The sequence below is a fragment of the Pelophylax lessonae genome (assembly GCF_965119305.1).
Source record: "Pelophylax lessonae genome assembly, chromosome: 13".
NCBI lineage: Eukaryota > Metazoa > Chordata > Amphibia > Anura > Ranidae > Pelophylax > Pelophylax lessonae.
Window position 1 is genome coordinate 175,480,959 of NC_138780.1, and position 15,445 is coordinate 175,496,403.

General features: G+C 44.4%; 1 protein-coding gene across 1 annotated transcript in view; it reads right to left on the bottom strand.

Moving 5' to 3' along the window:
• The window catches only part of ERO1A (endoplasmic reticulum oxidoreductase 1 alpha), a 91,018-nt gene that overhangs the window by 27,758 nt on the left and 47,815 nt on the right, over nt 1–15,445 (bottom strand). Inside the window, exons 5-7 of the mRNA XM_082242702.1 lie at nt 5,679–5,758; nt 5,397–5,473; nt 3,561–3,681 (exon numbers count right to left, since the gene is read on the bottom strand). Coding sequence (XP_082098828.1) covers nt 3,561–3,681; nt 5,397–5,473; nt 5,679–5,758 — 278 coding nt within the window. The remainder of the gene's footprint in view (nt 1–3,560; nt 3,682–5,396; nt 5,474–5,678; nt 5,759–15,445) is intronic.

The window sequence follows — 15,445 nt, forward strand, 5'->3', positions numbered from 1 at the left end:
ATTTATTCTAATAGTTTTACATAATGTGGCAGCATCAACACACGTAGGATACCCAACATTGGAAGCGATTTACTCTTCCAAAGAAAATACACTTTTACACACTAGTTAACGACTATTACTCCAATGTTTCTCCTCTCCCTCAGTTTCATCGCTCAGCTAATGTGATCCCAGTGTTAATGGAGAGGGGCAGGGGAGGGTCAAGCAAGGATGCTGTGCAGGCGATTAACACCCTTCTTATCAACACGGATGACATCACTGGTAGTTGGACGCCAATGGCTGAAAGGTTGAGATGGTGCACAATAAAAACCTGTAGCTTTGTGTAACTAAAAAAGGCAGGCTTCATCCATATACGTTTTTGGTCATCCATATACATTTTAGGCCAATTTAAAGGCATTTTGCTGATGCACCCCTGAAGAAACCTCAAGGCACCCTGGTTGAAAAAGGCTGCTCTGGAGAAACCCAACTTTTGCGGCTTGCAACAATGACGAACGCCTTTTCATCACTGTCCATTATAGGCATTAGCAGCAAGAGGAAGTCTTCCACTCCTTTTATTGTAGGATTTAGGCCTTCTGCATTTCACATTACAGATACACTTTTCAGGAGTCATTTCATTGCAGGTCTCTGGTGTCCTCTCACTTCTGCTGTGTTTGACTTAGATAAGACTGCTAGGCTGTATGTACGGCTTGGCCTGTATTTGAATATGTAAATAGCTAAAGGCTATGCCAGCTAGAAAAACAAACAACGAGGCTTGGAGCCGAGGTCATGCTGAACAAATTCACTAATATTTAGAAGTACAAAATCAATAGTCTTAGTGCAGCTTAAAGTGGAAGAGAACCTCGAATGTTGGTAGCCCTGTAGAAAAAGAATATTTCAGATGCTGAGCTTTTAAAGCAGTATTAAACTCAAAATTAAAGATTTAACATATTGCAATTTGCTAATCACTAGATGTTGTGTCTGCAATTTTTTTTTAAGAGAAGAGGATTTTTTAGGGGGGGGGGGGGGGGTGGAATCAGACTTGCCTAAATGGATGCTGCATCTGTCCCCGCTGACTCTAAAGCCTCATACACACGATCAGATTATCGAACGATCTTTCGTCCATTTTTTGTTGCATGCTAGTCTCCTATGGAAAGTGACGAGGTTACTTTCATACGAAAATTCCCGTACAACGGAATTCAGAAGTGATGTCATGTGTTGAATTGTTTTGTATGTGTTCTTTAGTTTCTGTGCATGCCTATTGTTGCTCTTACAATTTTTTTCCGGACAAAAATTGTACTAATTAAAACGAAAATTGGACTCTGTTCACATACGATAAAAATTTTATAGACTGCAGATCCAGTTTTTGTCGTCCGAAAGTTCGTAATCGGCTGTCGAACGCACCGTACTAACGATCCGAAAATCGGCAGATCGTTCATTGGACCAAATTTTACTTCCAATTTTTGTATCGTGTGTACAGGCCTTAAGACTGACCAAACACCACAGATCACAGTTCTCAGAGCTCCCTGAGCAGAGAGCTGGTGACAGTCAGTCATCTGCTCTCTGCTCCCCCCCCAGCACCCACTGGAGAGCTGGGCTGTGGAGGGCGCAGGAGCTCTTAGCGACAGACTGTGCCAGATGCCAGTCCAACATGTGGGCAGATCCCGAACATATGGTTGCAATCTTTCCCAAGCCTGGACTGGCTCCGACGTCAGCCGACAGCTTCAGCCCGCTGTCTGCTGAAAATGGGTCACAGGAGTGCAGAAGGAACTGCACTCCTGTGATCCACAGGAGAAGTACAGCCAAATGAGCTTTGGCTGTACTTTTCCTTTAAGTCGGTTTTTGTATAATTTTTGTTCTTGGGTTTATTACTATGCTTCCCCGTGCCGGGAGCACACTGGAGAGCTGGACTACTACTCTCACACAGAGTGCAGCGGTCAAGACACGCCCCCGCACCATAATCCAATCAAAGCATATACTCCTGGAGCGGCACTGCTAATTGGAGCACTATGCAGGCGGCACATCAGGCTACTGGATAACATGCCTGCTATGTTGTGTGAAAGCAGTGGCTCGGCTCTCCAATGTGCTGCCAGCTTAGGGCAACTTAGTACAATTTTAAGCATGAACACATAAATAAATAAAAAACAAGGTCATATTTACATGCAACGCAGCCTGATTGTATAACAAGTAAAAAAAAAAAAAGAAAATATCAGGGTTTCAAATGGATTTTTAAACACTCTTGATTTTTTTTTTTTCCATGTGGTAACAGCAAGCTGTTGTCAGTGTCAGTTATTTTTGCTCGGGGAGGCAGATTGCTTCTCTCAGAGATTACTGGCAGGAAACAGTTCTGTAGGAAACCATTTCCTCTCATAATCATCTGATTTTCTTTTTCCTTTTCGATTCAACATTTTTTTTTTTTTGATAGAGAGGGGGTGGCTTAGAAATCCTGTCAGATCTGAAATTATGTCAAAGAGACATAGTTCTAATTGGCGAGAAACGAAAACATAAAAAGGCGTTTGAATTTCTGTCTCCATTGAGGGGGATTCCACTCACATTCAGTTCGGTTTAACACCCATCACAAGGGTAAGGCAAGAGGGACAGGGAGAAAAGGTGGAAGAGGGGGGGGGTGAGAGAGAAGAGAAAGGGGGAAAGAGGAAGGTGGAAGAAAAAAAAAAAAAGGGGGGGAGGGAGGTGCAAGAAGAAAGTGGAAGATCAACTGATGAGGTCAACACTCTGTTCTTTCTTTGTCAATATATTTGCATACAGCACACGTGAATGGCTTCCAATATAGTAAAAAAAATTCATGGATTTCTTAAAAAGTGGAATTTAAGGAAGAAAAAAAAAATGTGTAAAACAGTCAAGTTTTTAAGCGTTTTTCCCGGCTTGCTTGCACTGCTCTGCCTAGATCAGTGATGGCGAACCTTGGCACCCCAGATGTTTTGGAACTACATTTGCCATAATGCTCAACTATACTGCAGAGTGCATGAGCATCATGGCAATTGTAGTTCCAAAACATCTGGGGTGCCAAGGTTCACCGTCACTGGACTAGGGCCTCATGCGCACAGGTGCTTACACCCAAAGGGTTTCCATATCCAGCCAGGCCAGTAAAGAACACCTGCATTGCACCGAAGCCATTTGAGTTCTGTCCAGTTTATATGAAGCCTGTGGTCTCTGCTTCTGCCATTTTTTTTTTTTTCTGTGGGCTTAGTGCAGACCTCAGATTTTAAAGCTGGCCATACACTGGGCAGATTTTGGCCAGTTCCTGATGAAACCACCAACATTTGCTTTGTGAATGGCCAAGGTTCGCCATCACTGGCCTGGATGAATGCCTTCCCAATGGCAATTCATCACTGGTGTGAAAGTTAGCAGAGTTCCACTTTAAAGAATACTGAGCTGCATTTATTTGTGTCATTTATATCTGCCGAATTTAGGCTTTAAACTCCGACAGGGGCTCCATCACTTCCCCACACCATACAAAACTGTACGGTGATGGTCTTTAAAAAAGATAGAGATAAGAAGATGATCAAGCTTATTCTCTTTCTCCTCCATAGTCCTAAAGGACAACCTTAAACAATATAGTCACTTACTTGAAACAGTTCTCTTCATAAATGCTGTTCCATATCTTCCAAGCATCAGGTCCTTTGTACCCAGTGTATCGTTCCGGGTTAATCAGCAAGTCGACATACTCCGCATCCGGAGACTCCTCATCTGTAAAAAATGATAGAGGATTATTTTTTACAATAAGGAGCATGGGAAGTTAGTGAGCGTAGAGTAACAGTGTTTATTTTACTAACTGTGTGCTTGTGCAAAAGACAGAAACAGACAGAAACATGGACTTTGTCATTTTTAATCTCTTTAAAAAAAAACTACCAAACCAGATCAAGTCCTGTCCAAGAGCCCCGTCGTAATGGTGCAGGGAAGTGGCACAAGCGGTGTTTGGCAGCTCTATCTGCTCCAGTTTCCATTTCATAACGAAATAGAAACTAGTATGGTTTCCACAACTATTTAACAAAGAGATGGCGTCCATTTTTTAAATTCTGCAAATCCCCACCAGCTTGGATTTAGTGTAAGGGAAGTGAATGGTCTGCCAATAACTTGGTAGGCACCTCACATGCTTCTCTCTGCCCATGCAGGGAACACAATACATGGGCACAGCCTAAGTATAAGTAGGAAAGCTACTTTCTCTGCCTATTTGCATGGCTGTTAACCCCCAGCAAACATAGAATAAATAGTCTTCTTCCTCCCTCATAGCTGATGAGGGGGGTGGGGGGGTGTTGGGGTCAGAGAGCGGGAGCCCCCCTCTTTAGCAGCTCCTTATCTTGTCTGGCGTACGCACAACATAAAAAACAGCACTCCGTTTAGAAGAGTGAATTTAATTCTCCCCATATTACTTTATCTGCACAGCAGAAAGATTAAACATTTTTAAAGCCAAACTCTGGGAAACTATAAACGTACCTCTTGCAGTGGGGCTATGCCCACATTGCAAGAGTTAACTGCTCTTGCAATGAGAGAAGAAGTGCCTTTAATCCCCTGATCCTCCGCTCCGCCAGAGGATGGCGCTCCCCCACGTTCCATCTGGACATCAGGACCTTAAAAGCGGAGTTCCGGGCAAAAAAAAATGTTTAAGCTAAAAATACCCCTAGGACAGTCAGGGCTAGTGCATTTAAGCAACGATAGCCTCTCTGAACTGTCCCCTGTTCACTTACCTGTAAGAAGAAATATTTACCTTGAAAATGTCTTGTCCAGCGCTGCCATCTCAGGTGTGGGCAGCTGAAGCGTCCTCTTCGGCGACATCGGAATCCCAGAATGCCCTGCTCGTCACTTCAGGGATGACGCGCCTGCCCCGGAACAGCTTCTGCGCATGCCCAGAAGCTGTTCAGCAGAGAATGACACGCCTGCACCGGAAGGGACGAGTGACACCAGTGCAGGCAGGCGCATTGACTCCTGGGATTGATGATGCTCATCTCCCAGGAGTCAATGCAAGGAGGAAGTGACGTCGGGGCCTTATCCGCAGAGGGAGGAAGAGGAAGGAAGGTAAGTATATTAAATGTTTAATTATTATCCAATTCTTTTTCAAGTTTTTTAAAGCAAGCAGATGGTGCAAAGATAATTTTTAGGGTGGAACTCCGCTTTAAACTGATGTAGTGAAGGAATCGATGCAGGGACTGGTCTAGCAGCGGGGAGGAGCTGATGATCGGGCAAAGTATATCTGCTTTTCTTCCCCCTTTATCTAAAATTAGTCATTAACACTTGCAGTGCAGGCCCAGCTCCGCTGCAAGTGATCATTTTATAGTTTCCTGAAGTTGGGTTTTAAAATACACAGCCTTCAGGGAATTCACCGCTGAGCTATTAGTTACAATTGAGTGCCTGGTTCTTGTGTCATCTTTCTCAGTCTGAGATCAGGAGAAGGATAAGCTACATACCATCGTGTTCGCAGAAATTATCATCGGAGTTATCGTCATGATGGTTCCACTGTGAAAAGGCTTCCTGGGCGGCTTCACTGCAAGAAGAAATGTCATAATAAGACCAAACTCAATTCCTGATATGTTCTGGGCCTTTCCCCCACTGCCCCACCAAAATCTAGCATTAACTTTTGGGTGGAGTCCATCCATATGTACAAAAGTACAGAAAGATGACCTGAAATGGTCCCAAATAATGTCCCAAAACCTGGAGGAAAGATGGGGTATACATAAAAGTTCACTCACCTCAAGGATTCGTCCACAGCACCCAACCTTTTCTCTTTCTCACACTCCAGCTCGCCATTTCGATTCGCAGACTCAGTGTACTAAAAAGGAGCAGTAAAAGCACATTAACCCTTTTATACTTCCATAGACTTTGGGTAGATAATACTGTCTGTATTTAAAGTGTAATTGCACCTTTGGTTAATACGTCAAAATTCAAGTACTTACATTGGCTACAGTTTAATAAAATCAGGGTTTTTTTCAGCTGGAACTTGGTGGAACTCAGTTCCACCACCTTTGGCTCAGGCCCTCTGCTCACCACTATCACTTGTAAATACAGGGGTCTGGCTTCTGTGTTTACAAGTGACAGCTTGATTCCCAACGGCTTCCACAGATCTGATCTCCTGAGTGTCTCCTACTGAGTGCAGGATGGGGACAAGGGAGATGCAGGTGCCCGGAGTGCAGTGGGAATGCTGACACTCCTACTAGATTTCCCTGCAAGTGAGAAAGGTGGAGCCACCCACAGTGTGCGGAGAAGTATTGGGAAGAAGAGGGGTGAAAGTGAGATGTGGATGGGGTATGCAGAGGTAAGCAGTTGTGGAAGACGACTGACCTCTGCACTCTGTGCACCCCTGAACCCTGCACTCTGTGTGGAACGCACTCCCGAACTCTGCACATAGAGCATCCCTGAACTCTGCACTCTGTATATAATGCCCTTCTGGTATTTAACTCCCCTTTAAGACCCTCCCACTGTTACTGAAATTTGACCATCCCCACTATTTGATGCAGTTTGGAGGATGTATGTGTCAGGGGGAGGGGGTTTGTGGTTGAGTTCCTGCACCTATTTTCTGAGAAAAAAAAAGCCCTGAATAAAATACAATTAAAGGTGTATTGAAGCTGCATTCTAGCCTTCCCTTCAGTCTTGCTCAGCTGTACAGACCCCTCTCCTGTACTGAAACTGCTTACTCTGAGCTTCTCACAGTGCGCATTAGATGCTACATAGATTGCAACCTGGTCCCATGCTGCGAGGGAACCCATGCCGCCCTCCTGAACACCTTGATAGGGGGGAGTGGCAGGGGTAGCTGTATACAGGAGGAATCTATGTATCCATTATCCTCCTGCAGCTGCTGAATGCCCATTTCTACTCCTCTCCCCCTGGCATTCAGCAGCTGCAGGAGGAAAATGGAGAGATCAGTTCCTCTATGTGTAGATGCCCCGCCCCTCCTATCGCTTTGTGCTCTCCTGCCCCCCCCACCCCCCGCAGCTCTTCCAGGTTCTCCCATCCTCTCCCGCTGGCTGCTGCAGGGGATCTGTCGGGATGGAGAGCAGGAAAGGGCCGGTACATGTGTCATTTACAGGTCCCTTCCTTGTCTGAACGAATAAGAGTCAGTGATATCGATCACTGACTGTCCATCACTGAAACATAGTAAACACAGTAATAGGCTTTATTTTGTGAATGAATGGGAAACTCTGCACAGAGATATTCCTGTACATTTATTCTGTGCATCTGAGACTGCAGAGACGGGGATTGAGGGCTGTGTCCTCAATCTCCTTTCTTGGTCTCAAAAGGTGAAACAGAGGTCTGTCCAATCCCCTGATATTTCAGCAAAGTCCCCCCAATGGGACTCCTAAGGTTAAAAAAAAAAAAAAAAAAATTATGATATAAAAGAAAAATATAAATATACACTGACACCAGTGGTGGTACTACCAAGGTCACAAAGGTCTTACATGCAACCCGGGCCCTAGTGTCACAAAGGTCTCACTTGCAACCAGGTCCTAACATTCCAGCGGTCAGGGGGGCCCTTCGTGGTTCCTTGCACCAGGGCACAGAAGGTTCTAGTTACGCCACTGCTACAGAGCCTGCCTCATTTCCTGGCTGGAGGATCTCCAGCATTATATAGCCCTTTCCTCTCTGACCTTACCGTCCCACCTTATAATTCATTGGATTTAATTTCTTTAAATCAGGGAGGATGAGCATCAAATGTTGGCATTACCTAGGACAGTGATGGCAAACCTTGGCACGACCAGATGTTTTGGAACTACATTTCCCATGATGTTCATGCACTCTGTAGTGTAGCTGAGCATCATGGGAAATGTAGTTCCAAAACATCTGGGGTGCCAATCTGCATGCAAATACAGCCTGCCTGCCTAGGAAGTCCACTCCTTCAGACCAACATCCATACTCAAGACATTTGCAAATTTTCTCCCAAGAGGCAGCCCACTTCTTACACCAGGGTGGAGGGTTTTTGGAGGGAGTACTGTGGCAAGGTGCTGCGATGTTTTCAGGATGCCATGTATAACTCCCTGCTGCCCCCCCCCCCTCCCAGCCATGATCAGCCTGCATTGCCTTGATAAGCACAGAGATCCAGTGATAATGACACTTGGTACAAAATAAAGGTGTGTAATGAAAACAGAAAGGCTTTAGTTAATAATTTCATTAGCATGTTGATTAGGGGAGAAAAGTAGGAACCAGGGATGGCAAAATATAAGCAGATTAAAAAACTTCAGCTTTAATGACTACATAGCTGCATTCATTTGTGTCTTTCATATCTGCCTGCGGTTTAGCTTTAATAAAATATTCATTAAAGGATTTAGCACAGCTGCACGCGGCCACCTGCAGCATCTCTCCATTTTTTTAATAACTTGGAGTAGAAATACTGACAAGGATGGCTCTCGATGCAGAATTACATTCTGGGTCCCCAGTGAGTCCACAGACAAACGTTCCCCATGCTTCGTTTTCCCACACTTCTCTGACGTCTTTCTGGCTCACATGAGACAGAAGCAGTTTAGGATTGGGAAAAAATATTCCCTAGCTGTCTTTATCTTCTCTACCGCTGTCACACGGTGTTTACTGAACTGTGGATGTGCGAAGCACAATCAGAGTAAATGCCATTTATTTTCCTTTTAATTAAATCCCTTAACATACAAGTTTACAGAAGAGTGCCAGAATTTTAGGTAAGCTCTCGCTGGTCACAATACAGAGCCAAAGCGGCTGAAACATATTGTGCTTTAATAGGGAACATAAAAGCCTTCCAGCACATGGGGACTATTTATGGAACTATTTCATCAGCAAATGGAAGTACATAAAAAGCCAGTGGGGAGGAATAGTGCCCCACCACTGGTGTCAGTGGGGAGGAATAGTGCCCCACCACTGGTGTCAGTGGGGAGGAATAGTGCCCCACCACTGGTGTCAGTGGGGAGGAATAGTGCCCCACCACTGGTGTCAGTGGGGAGGAATAGTGCCCCACCACTGGTGTCAGTGGGGAGGAATAGTGCCCCACCACTGGTGTCAGTGGGGAGGAATTGTGGCACATCATCGGTGTAAATTTAGAGGAATAGTATCCCAGGGGCCAGATACAGGCAAGCAAAGGACCACATCTGGCCCCTGGGCAGCAGTCTGGACATCACTGCCCTTGCTCGACAGATAAGCACAGCATGCATCCTAACAGGCTTTTCTTGTACATCAAAGGGCTTTCTTGTGGGTGCTCAGGCTTTATGGTCTATAATCCAAAACACACATATTTATGTACACACACTATAATATACACACACACACACACACACACAGAGACAGAGAGACAGAGACAGACGGGGCCAATCAGCAGCTTCGTGTCTGAATGGACAAATGGAGCTGCAGCTTGGCTGCCCCCATAGCAAGCTGCTTGTTGTGGGGGCACTCAACAGGTGGGAGGGGCCAGGAGCAGGGGAAAGGGACCCGAGGAGGAGGATCCAGGCTGCCATGTGAAAAACCAGCTGCACAGAGGAGGTAGGTAGAATGTTTTGTTTTTTAAATAACAAACACACCATGAGACTTTACAATCACTAAGGCTCCGTTCACATGTAGGAGTTTTGGGGAGTTTTTCTGCTCTAGGATCAGCTCTCAAAACGCCCAACAGGACAAATCCTATTCATTTCAATGGCCCCTGTTCACATCTGAGCATTTTGACGCTGTGAGCAAAACGCCCAACGCTCAAAAAAGTACATGAGCTTCTTTTTGGGCAGATTACAGGCGTTTCCATAGGTCTCTATTCAATCTAAAAACGCCTGCACAAAAAACGCCTGTAAATCGCGGTAAAAACGCTACGCTCAGGTGTGAATGTAGCCTTAAAGTAGAACAACTTAAGGTAACCACAGCAAGCAGGCTGCTACTTATTGGAGAAGGGACATGCTAGGTCTTTCTACAATAACACACACTTACCTGCCTGTTCACACAGTCTTCTACAGAACATACACGGAGCTGCATATGAACAGTTAGTCATTCCGGTACAGCGGGAATGTACACTGACTCCCATGCGCACACCTGAAATTATTCCATTTCCTCCCACCAGCCAATCAGGAGCGCAAAAGCCCAGCGCTTGAAAGAAGCTTGGAAGAAGAGATGACAGCAGCCAGCAAGGAATGCATCACTGGAAGGTGGAGGTATTTATAGGGCTTTAGTTCAAACTTTATAAAAACGCACTCACTAAAGTGTAATTCCAAGCTAAACCCTAAGAAATCTTAAAAATGTCCCCTCCCCACCTATGCTGGCTAACCTGTGTGTAAAAAAAAAAAAAAAAAATGTATATATTTAAATTTTGGCCTGCTCCGGTCCATTCACATGATCTCTCCTGTGTCAGCCAGCAGCAGCTGCAGGGGAGAGGAGGGAGAGCAGACAACGGATGGGCCATCAAAGGCTATGGATGACATTGCAGCCCACAGGCTGTACAGGTACTACAAGAGGATACCAAGTCAAGTTTAGATGCCCAAAAGAAAAAAAGTACAGTCAAAGTTCTTTTGGCTGTACTTCTCCAGTGGATGACAGGAGTGCAGTTCCTTCTGCACTCCAGTGACCAGTTTTCAAGCTGTCAGCTGACGTCACAGAGCTGGCTCAGGAAAGGTCACTAACATATGGTCAGGAACCGCCCATATGTCTGGACCAGCACTGCCTCTCAGCAAGCCGCTGAGAGCCTGAGCCGGCTGCTTCCATCCCCTCCACAGCCCAGGGCTCCAGTGAGCAATGGAGAGGCAAAGCAAAACGTGGTAACTGACACTCACCAGCTCTTTGCTCAGGAAGCCCTGAGAAACGAGCGATCTGTGCTTGATCGCTTGGTTCTCAGCCCTTCAGCCGGTGGGGGACAGATGCTGCATCCACCTAGGTAGGTAGGATTCTAAAATTAAAAAAAACACCACCAATTATTTTTAATCCTCATGCTGATAGCTTTAGTAAATAGGAAAGTATATCATATTTACTTGTTCTAAACATTTTTTTTTAACACCTATCTTTACTTCCTGGTTTCTTGCCTGGGTAAATTATGTCCTACATTCCAGGAGTATTCAGCAGGGGAGGAGGAGGAGTTTTCCCAGCCAAGCACAGCTCTACTGCATGCATGCTTAAGCTGAGGGCAGATGGACTGCAGGAAATAAATACTACATGAATCATTTGCCTTTACTCAAGATGGCCACCGCTAGAAATGCTTGGGGGGTTGTTTTTCAAAGTGATTTCTCGACAAAATAAAGCAGAGAGACATGGAGTATGCTGTCCAGTTCTGGGCACCGGTCCTCAGGAAGGATGTGCTGGAACTGGAGAAAGTCCAGAGAAGGGCAACAAAAATAATTAGGGGAATGGAGGACATCAGCTATGAGGAAAGACTACAAGCACTGAACTTATTCTCTGGAGAAGAGACGATTGAGGGGGGATATGATATCAATGTACAAATACTGTACTGGCGACCCTAGCATATGGAAAAACCTATTCAGAGAAAGGAAATACAATAAGACACTCACTAAAACTAGAGGAAAGGCGGTTTAACCTTAAAGTGCGTAAGGGGTTCTTGACTGTAAGAGCCGTAAGGATGTGGAATTCTCTTCCGCAAGCAGTCGTATCAGCAGGGAGCATTGATAGTTCAAAAAACTATTAGATGGGCACCTTAAAAGACCACAACATACAGGGGTATACAATGTACGGTTAACAGCAAACACACGCGCACATCATGGGTTGAACTGGATGGACGGATGTCTTTTTTCAACCTCACTAACTATGTAACTATGGATGGAATGTCTTCATAAAATAAACGTGCGTATTATAATATAAATCTTGGTGTGCTTTGTGTACGTCATTCAGATCTGTGCAGTAATCCAGGGTTACACTTTTTGCAAAAGCTGCTCTCTCCTTGTGCAGGGTGACTGGTCTCGTGTCCACCCCCTCCTGTCGTTTTGAGGGCAGCCTGTAGTGGGTGGAGCCTATTGTGCCCCACCCACAGCTCTACTCTGCACAGGCTATGTAGAGCACAGTAATGATGTCACTGCTACTTCTGCAAGGTAACACCAGGGCTGGCAGAGGCATTTGTTGCACACAAAGTCATTTTATATCCCATTTGGCTTTTAGAGAGTATATTTAAATGAAAGTTTTTGTGCCCGGAGTTCAACTTTAGGCGTTCGTTTACTTCTATGGCAATGTGCTTTTGTCTGCAAACCATATTTACATTGCCTTTGTTCTAGGACTCATAAAAAGCAGCTGCAGATAGAATAGAATATATTGCATGTCAGTCTCAGCAATCTGTAGACTGTAATATAAAACAGCTGACTCCTTTAAAACCGTGCCCGGTGAACACTCTACAGTAATCTCAAAGCACAATCTCTGTCTAAAAAGAGAGCGGCGGTTCACCTATAATGGTCCTTTTATCACAAAAAGGAAGATTATTTTCTCTTTTAGAAGCTTCCAAAATAATCATTGAATCCGCCTGGCATTAGCGCTTTCCATAACCTTTCTGCGACATTCGCAAACTACACAATCTAAACTTTCCTCGACCTTCAAGAAGTGGACACACACCAATGGGCAGCCAATTTATGCAATCCAAAAACATTCCAGAGTAACATTAACAGGTAACGTCTACACGAGGATTACCATTTCAAGCCCTGCATTCTCTAAAAACAATATATTACGTTTTTGGAGAATCTGAACTTTAATTATAAACCTTTAGTGATGTAAAAATGAAAAAAGTAGGAGCAATGCAGGTTGTGTCTGGTGCTTTGAACATCAAAGAGTTTATATTTTTAGATTTAGGTGTAGGTGTAAACTGACTAAACATAAAAATTTCAGTATCTCACTACAATTACCATTTTAAAAGGTTTTGTCATTTTAAAAATGCTACGGTAAAATATCGATGAATTCTGCAAGAAATCCATTGAGCTACGAACTTCCTGTAGTAAAACGGACAACCCCACCACTGGATTTACAAATTGCACGGTCAACCCTTCTCCATTCTCCCCTGCTGGACTAGGTCAGTGGTCGCCATTCGGCCCTTACTTACAACTCTCTTCCCCCCTCCCCCTGTATCACACCGCTGCCTTACACATACTCAGATATAGAGAGATTATATTTATATACAAACCCAATTCCAAAAAAGTTGGGACACTGTACAAATTGTGAGTAAAAAAGGAATGGACTAATTTACAAATCTAATAAAACTTATCTATATTATATTGTGAATAAAATATATAACATATCAAAATGTTGAAAGTGAGACATTTTGAAATGTCATGCCAAATATTGGCTCATTTTGAATTTCATGAGAGCTACACATTCCAAAAAAGTTGGGACAGGTAGCAATAAGAGGCCGGAAAAGTTAAATGTACATATAAAGGAACAGCTGGAGGACCAATTTGCAACTTATTAGGTCAATTGGCAACATGATTGGGTATAAAAAGAGCCTCTCAGAGTGGCAGTGTCTCTCAGAAGTCAAGATGGGCAGAGGATCACCAATTCCCCCAATGCTGCGGCGAAAAATAGTGGAGCAATATCAGAAAGGAGTTTCTCCGAGAAAAATTGCAAAGAGTTTGAAGTTATCATCATCTACGGTGTATAATATCATCCAAAGATTCAGAGAATCTGGAACAATCTCTGTGTAAGGGTCAAGGACGGAAAACCATACTGGATGGCGGTGATCTCCGGGCCCTTAGATGGCACTGCATCACATACAGGAATGCTACTTTAATGGAAATCACAACATGGGCTCAGGAATACTTCCAGAAAACATGGTCAGTGAACACAATCCACCGTGCCATTCGCCATTGCCGGCTAAAACTCTATAGGCCAAAAAAGAAGCCATATCTAAACATGATACAGAAGCGCAGGTGTTTTCTCTGGGCCAAGGATCATTTAAAATGGTCTGTGGCAAAGTGGAAAACTGTTCTGTGGTCAGACGAATCAAAATTTGAACTTCTTTTTGGAAAACTGGGACGCCATGTCATCCGGACTAAAGAAGGCAAGGACAACCCAAGTTGTTATCAGCGCTCAGTTCAGAAGCCTGCATCTCTGATGGTATTGCATGAGTGTGTGTGGCATGGGCAGCTTACACATCTGGAAAGGCACCATCAATGCTGAAAGGTATATCCAAGTTCTAGAACAACATATGCTCCCATCCAGATGTTGTCTCTTTCAGGGAAGACCTTGCATTTTCCAACATGACAATGCCAGACCACATACTGCATCAATTACAACATCATGGCTGCGAAGAAGAAGGATCCGGGTACTGAAATGGCCAGCCTGCAGTCCAGATCTTTCACCCATAGAAAACATTTGGTGCATCATAAAGAGGAAGATGCGACAAAGAAGACCTAAGACAGTTGAGCAATTAGAAGCCTGTATTAGACAAGAATGGGACAACATTCCTATTCCTAAACTTGAACAACTTGTCTCCTCAGTCCGCAGACATTTGCAGACTGTTATAAAAAGAAGAGGAGGCCACACAGTGGTAAACATGGCCTTGGCCCAACTTTTTTGAGATTTGTTGATGCCATGAAAAAGAAAATCAACGTATTTTTCCCTTAAAATGATACATTTTCTCATTTTAAACATTTGATATCTCATCTATATTGTATTCTGAATAAAATATTGAAATTCGAAACTTCCACATCATTGCATTTTGTTTTTATTCACAATTTGTACAGTGTCCCAGCTTTTTTGGAATCGGGTTTATATATATTACACACAATGCTTCGGCTCTCGGTCCCCCTCCTCCTAGATCACACCGTTGCCTTACACATACTCATTGGATCTCACCTCCTTATCCAGCCATATGCTCAAGCTCCATGCTCTCTTACAATCTGATCAGAGCTGCCATTGGAAGTCCCCACCTTTCCCCTCTCGCTCTTTGTACCACTCCCAGAACCTCCCTCTGAGCTCACAGGAGTCGGAACTACAGATGAAGCATCAGGTAACAATGCATACCGACAGTAGACTGTCAGCGCTCATTGAGAACAACACTGGAAATATTGGACGGTAAACATCTGCCACAAGGTTGGCTTGAGACAGAACCCCTGGGGACCACCAAAAGTTTCTCATTGACCATAGAACACTGGTTGGCGACCGCTGGAATAAAGTAAGCCTCTCCACTATCCCTGGTTCACATAGAGCATACCCCCCAACCCTGGAGGGCCGCGTTTACCTCTATTGCTGTCAATTGGGATGCAGCAGCTGCGCAGACACAGTCACTGTTCCCAATCTGCACGGCCCTCCGCAGAGGTACGCTTATGTACGCCCTGTGTAAGCCAGGCCTTATGTTATATAGGAGTTAAGGACATGGGAGGGGTTCTATAGTCCAACAGGAGAGAACTCCGGCAGGGATGACAACTTATCGGGTTTTGGTTGAGATTAGCTCCGACACCTCCTATGCTTCCTGGTCAGTGAGGCCATAGACTCTAGTTATGCAACAATGGGAGGCAAGAGGCCCAAGCTTTATTAAAAGTAAAACTTTAACCAGAAGACAAAAATTTGATTTCTTTGGAAAGTCTAGTTTTCAGCTCGCAGTTCT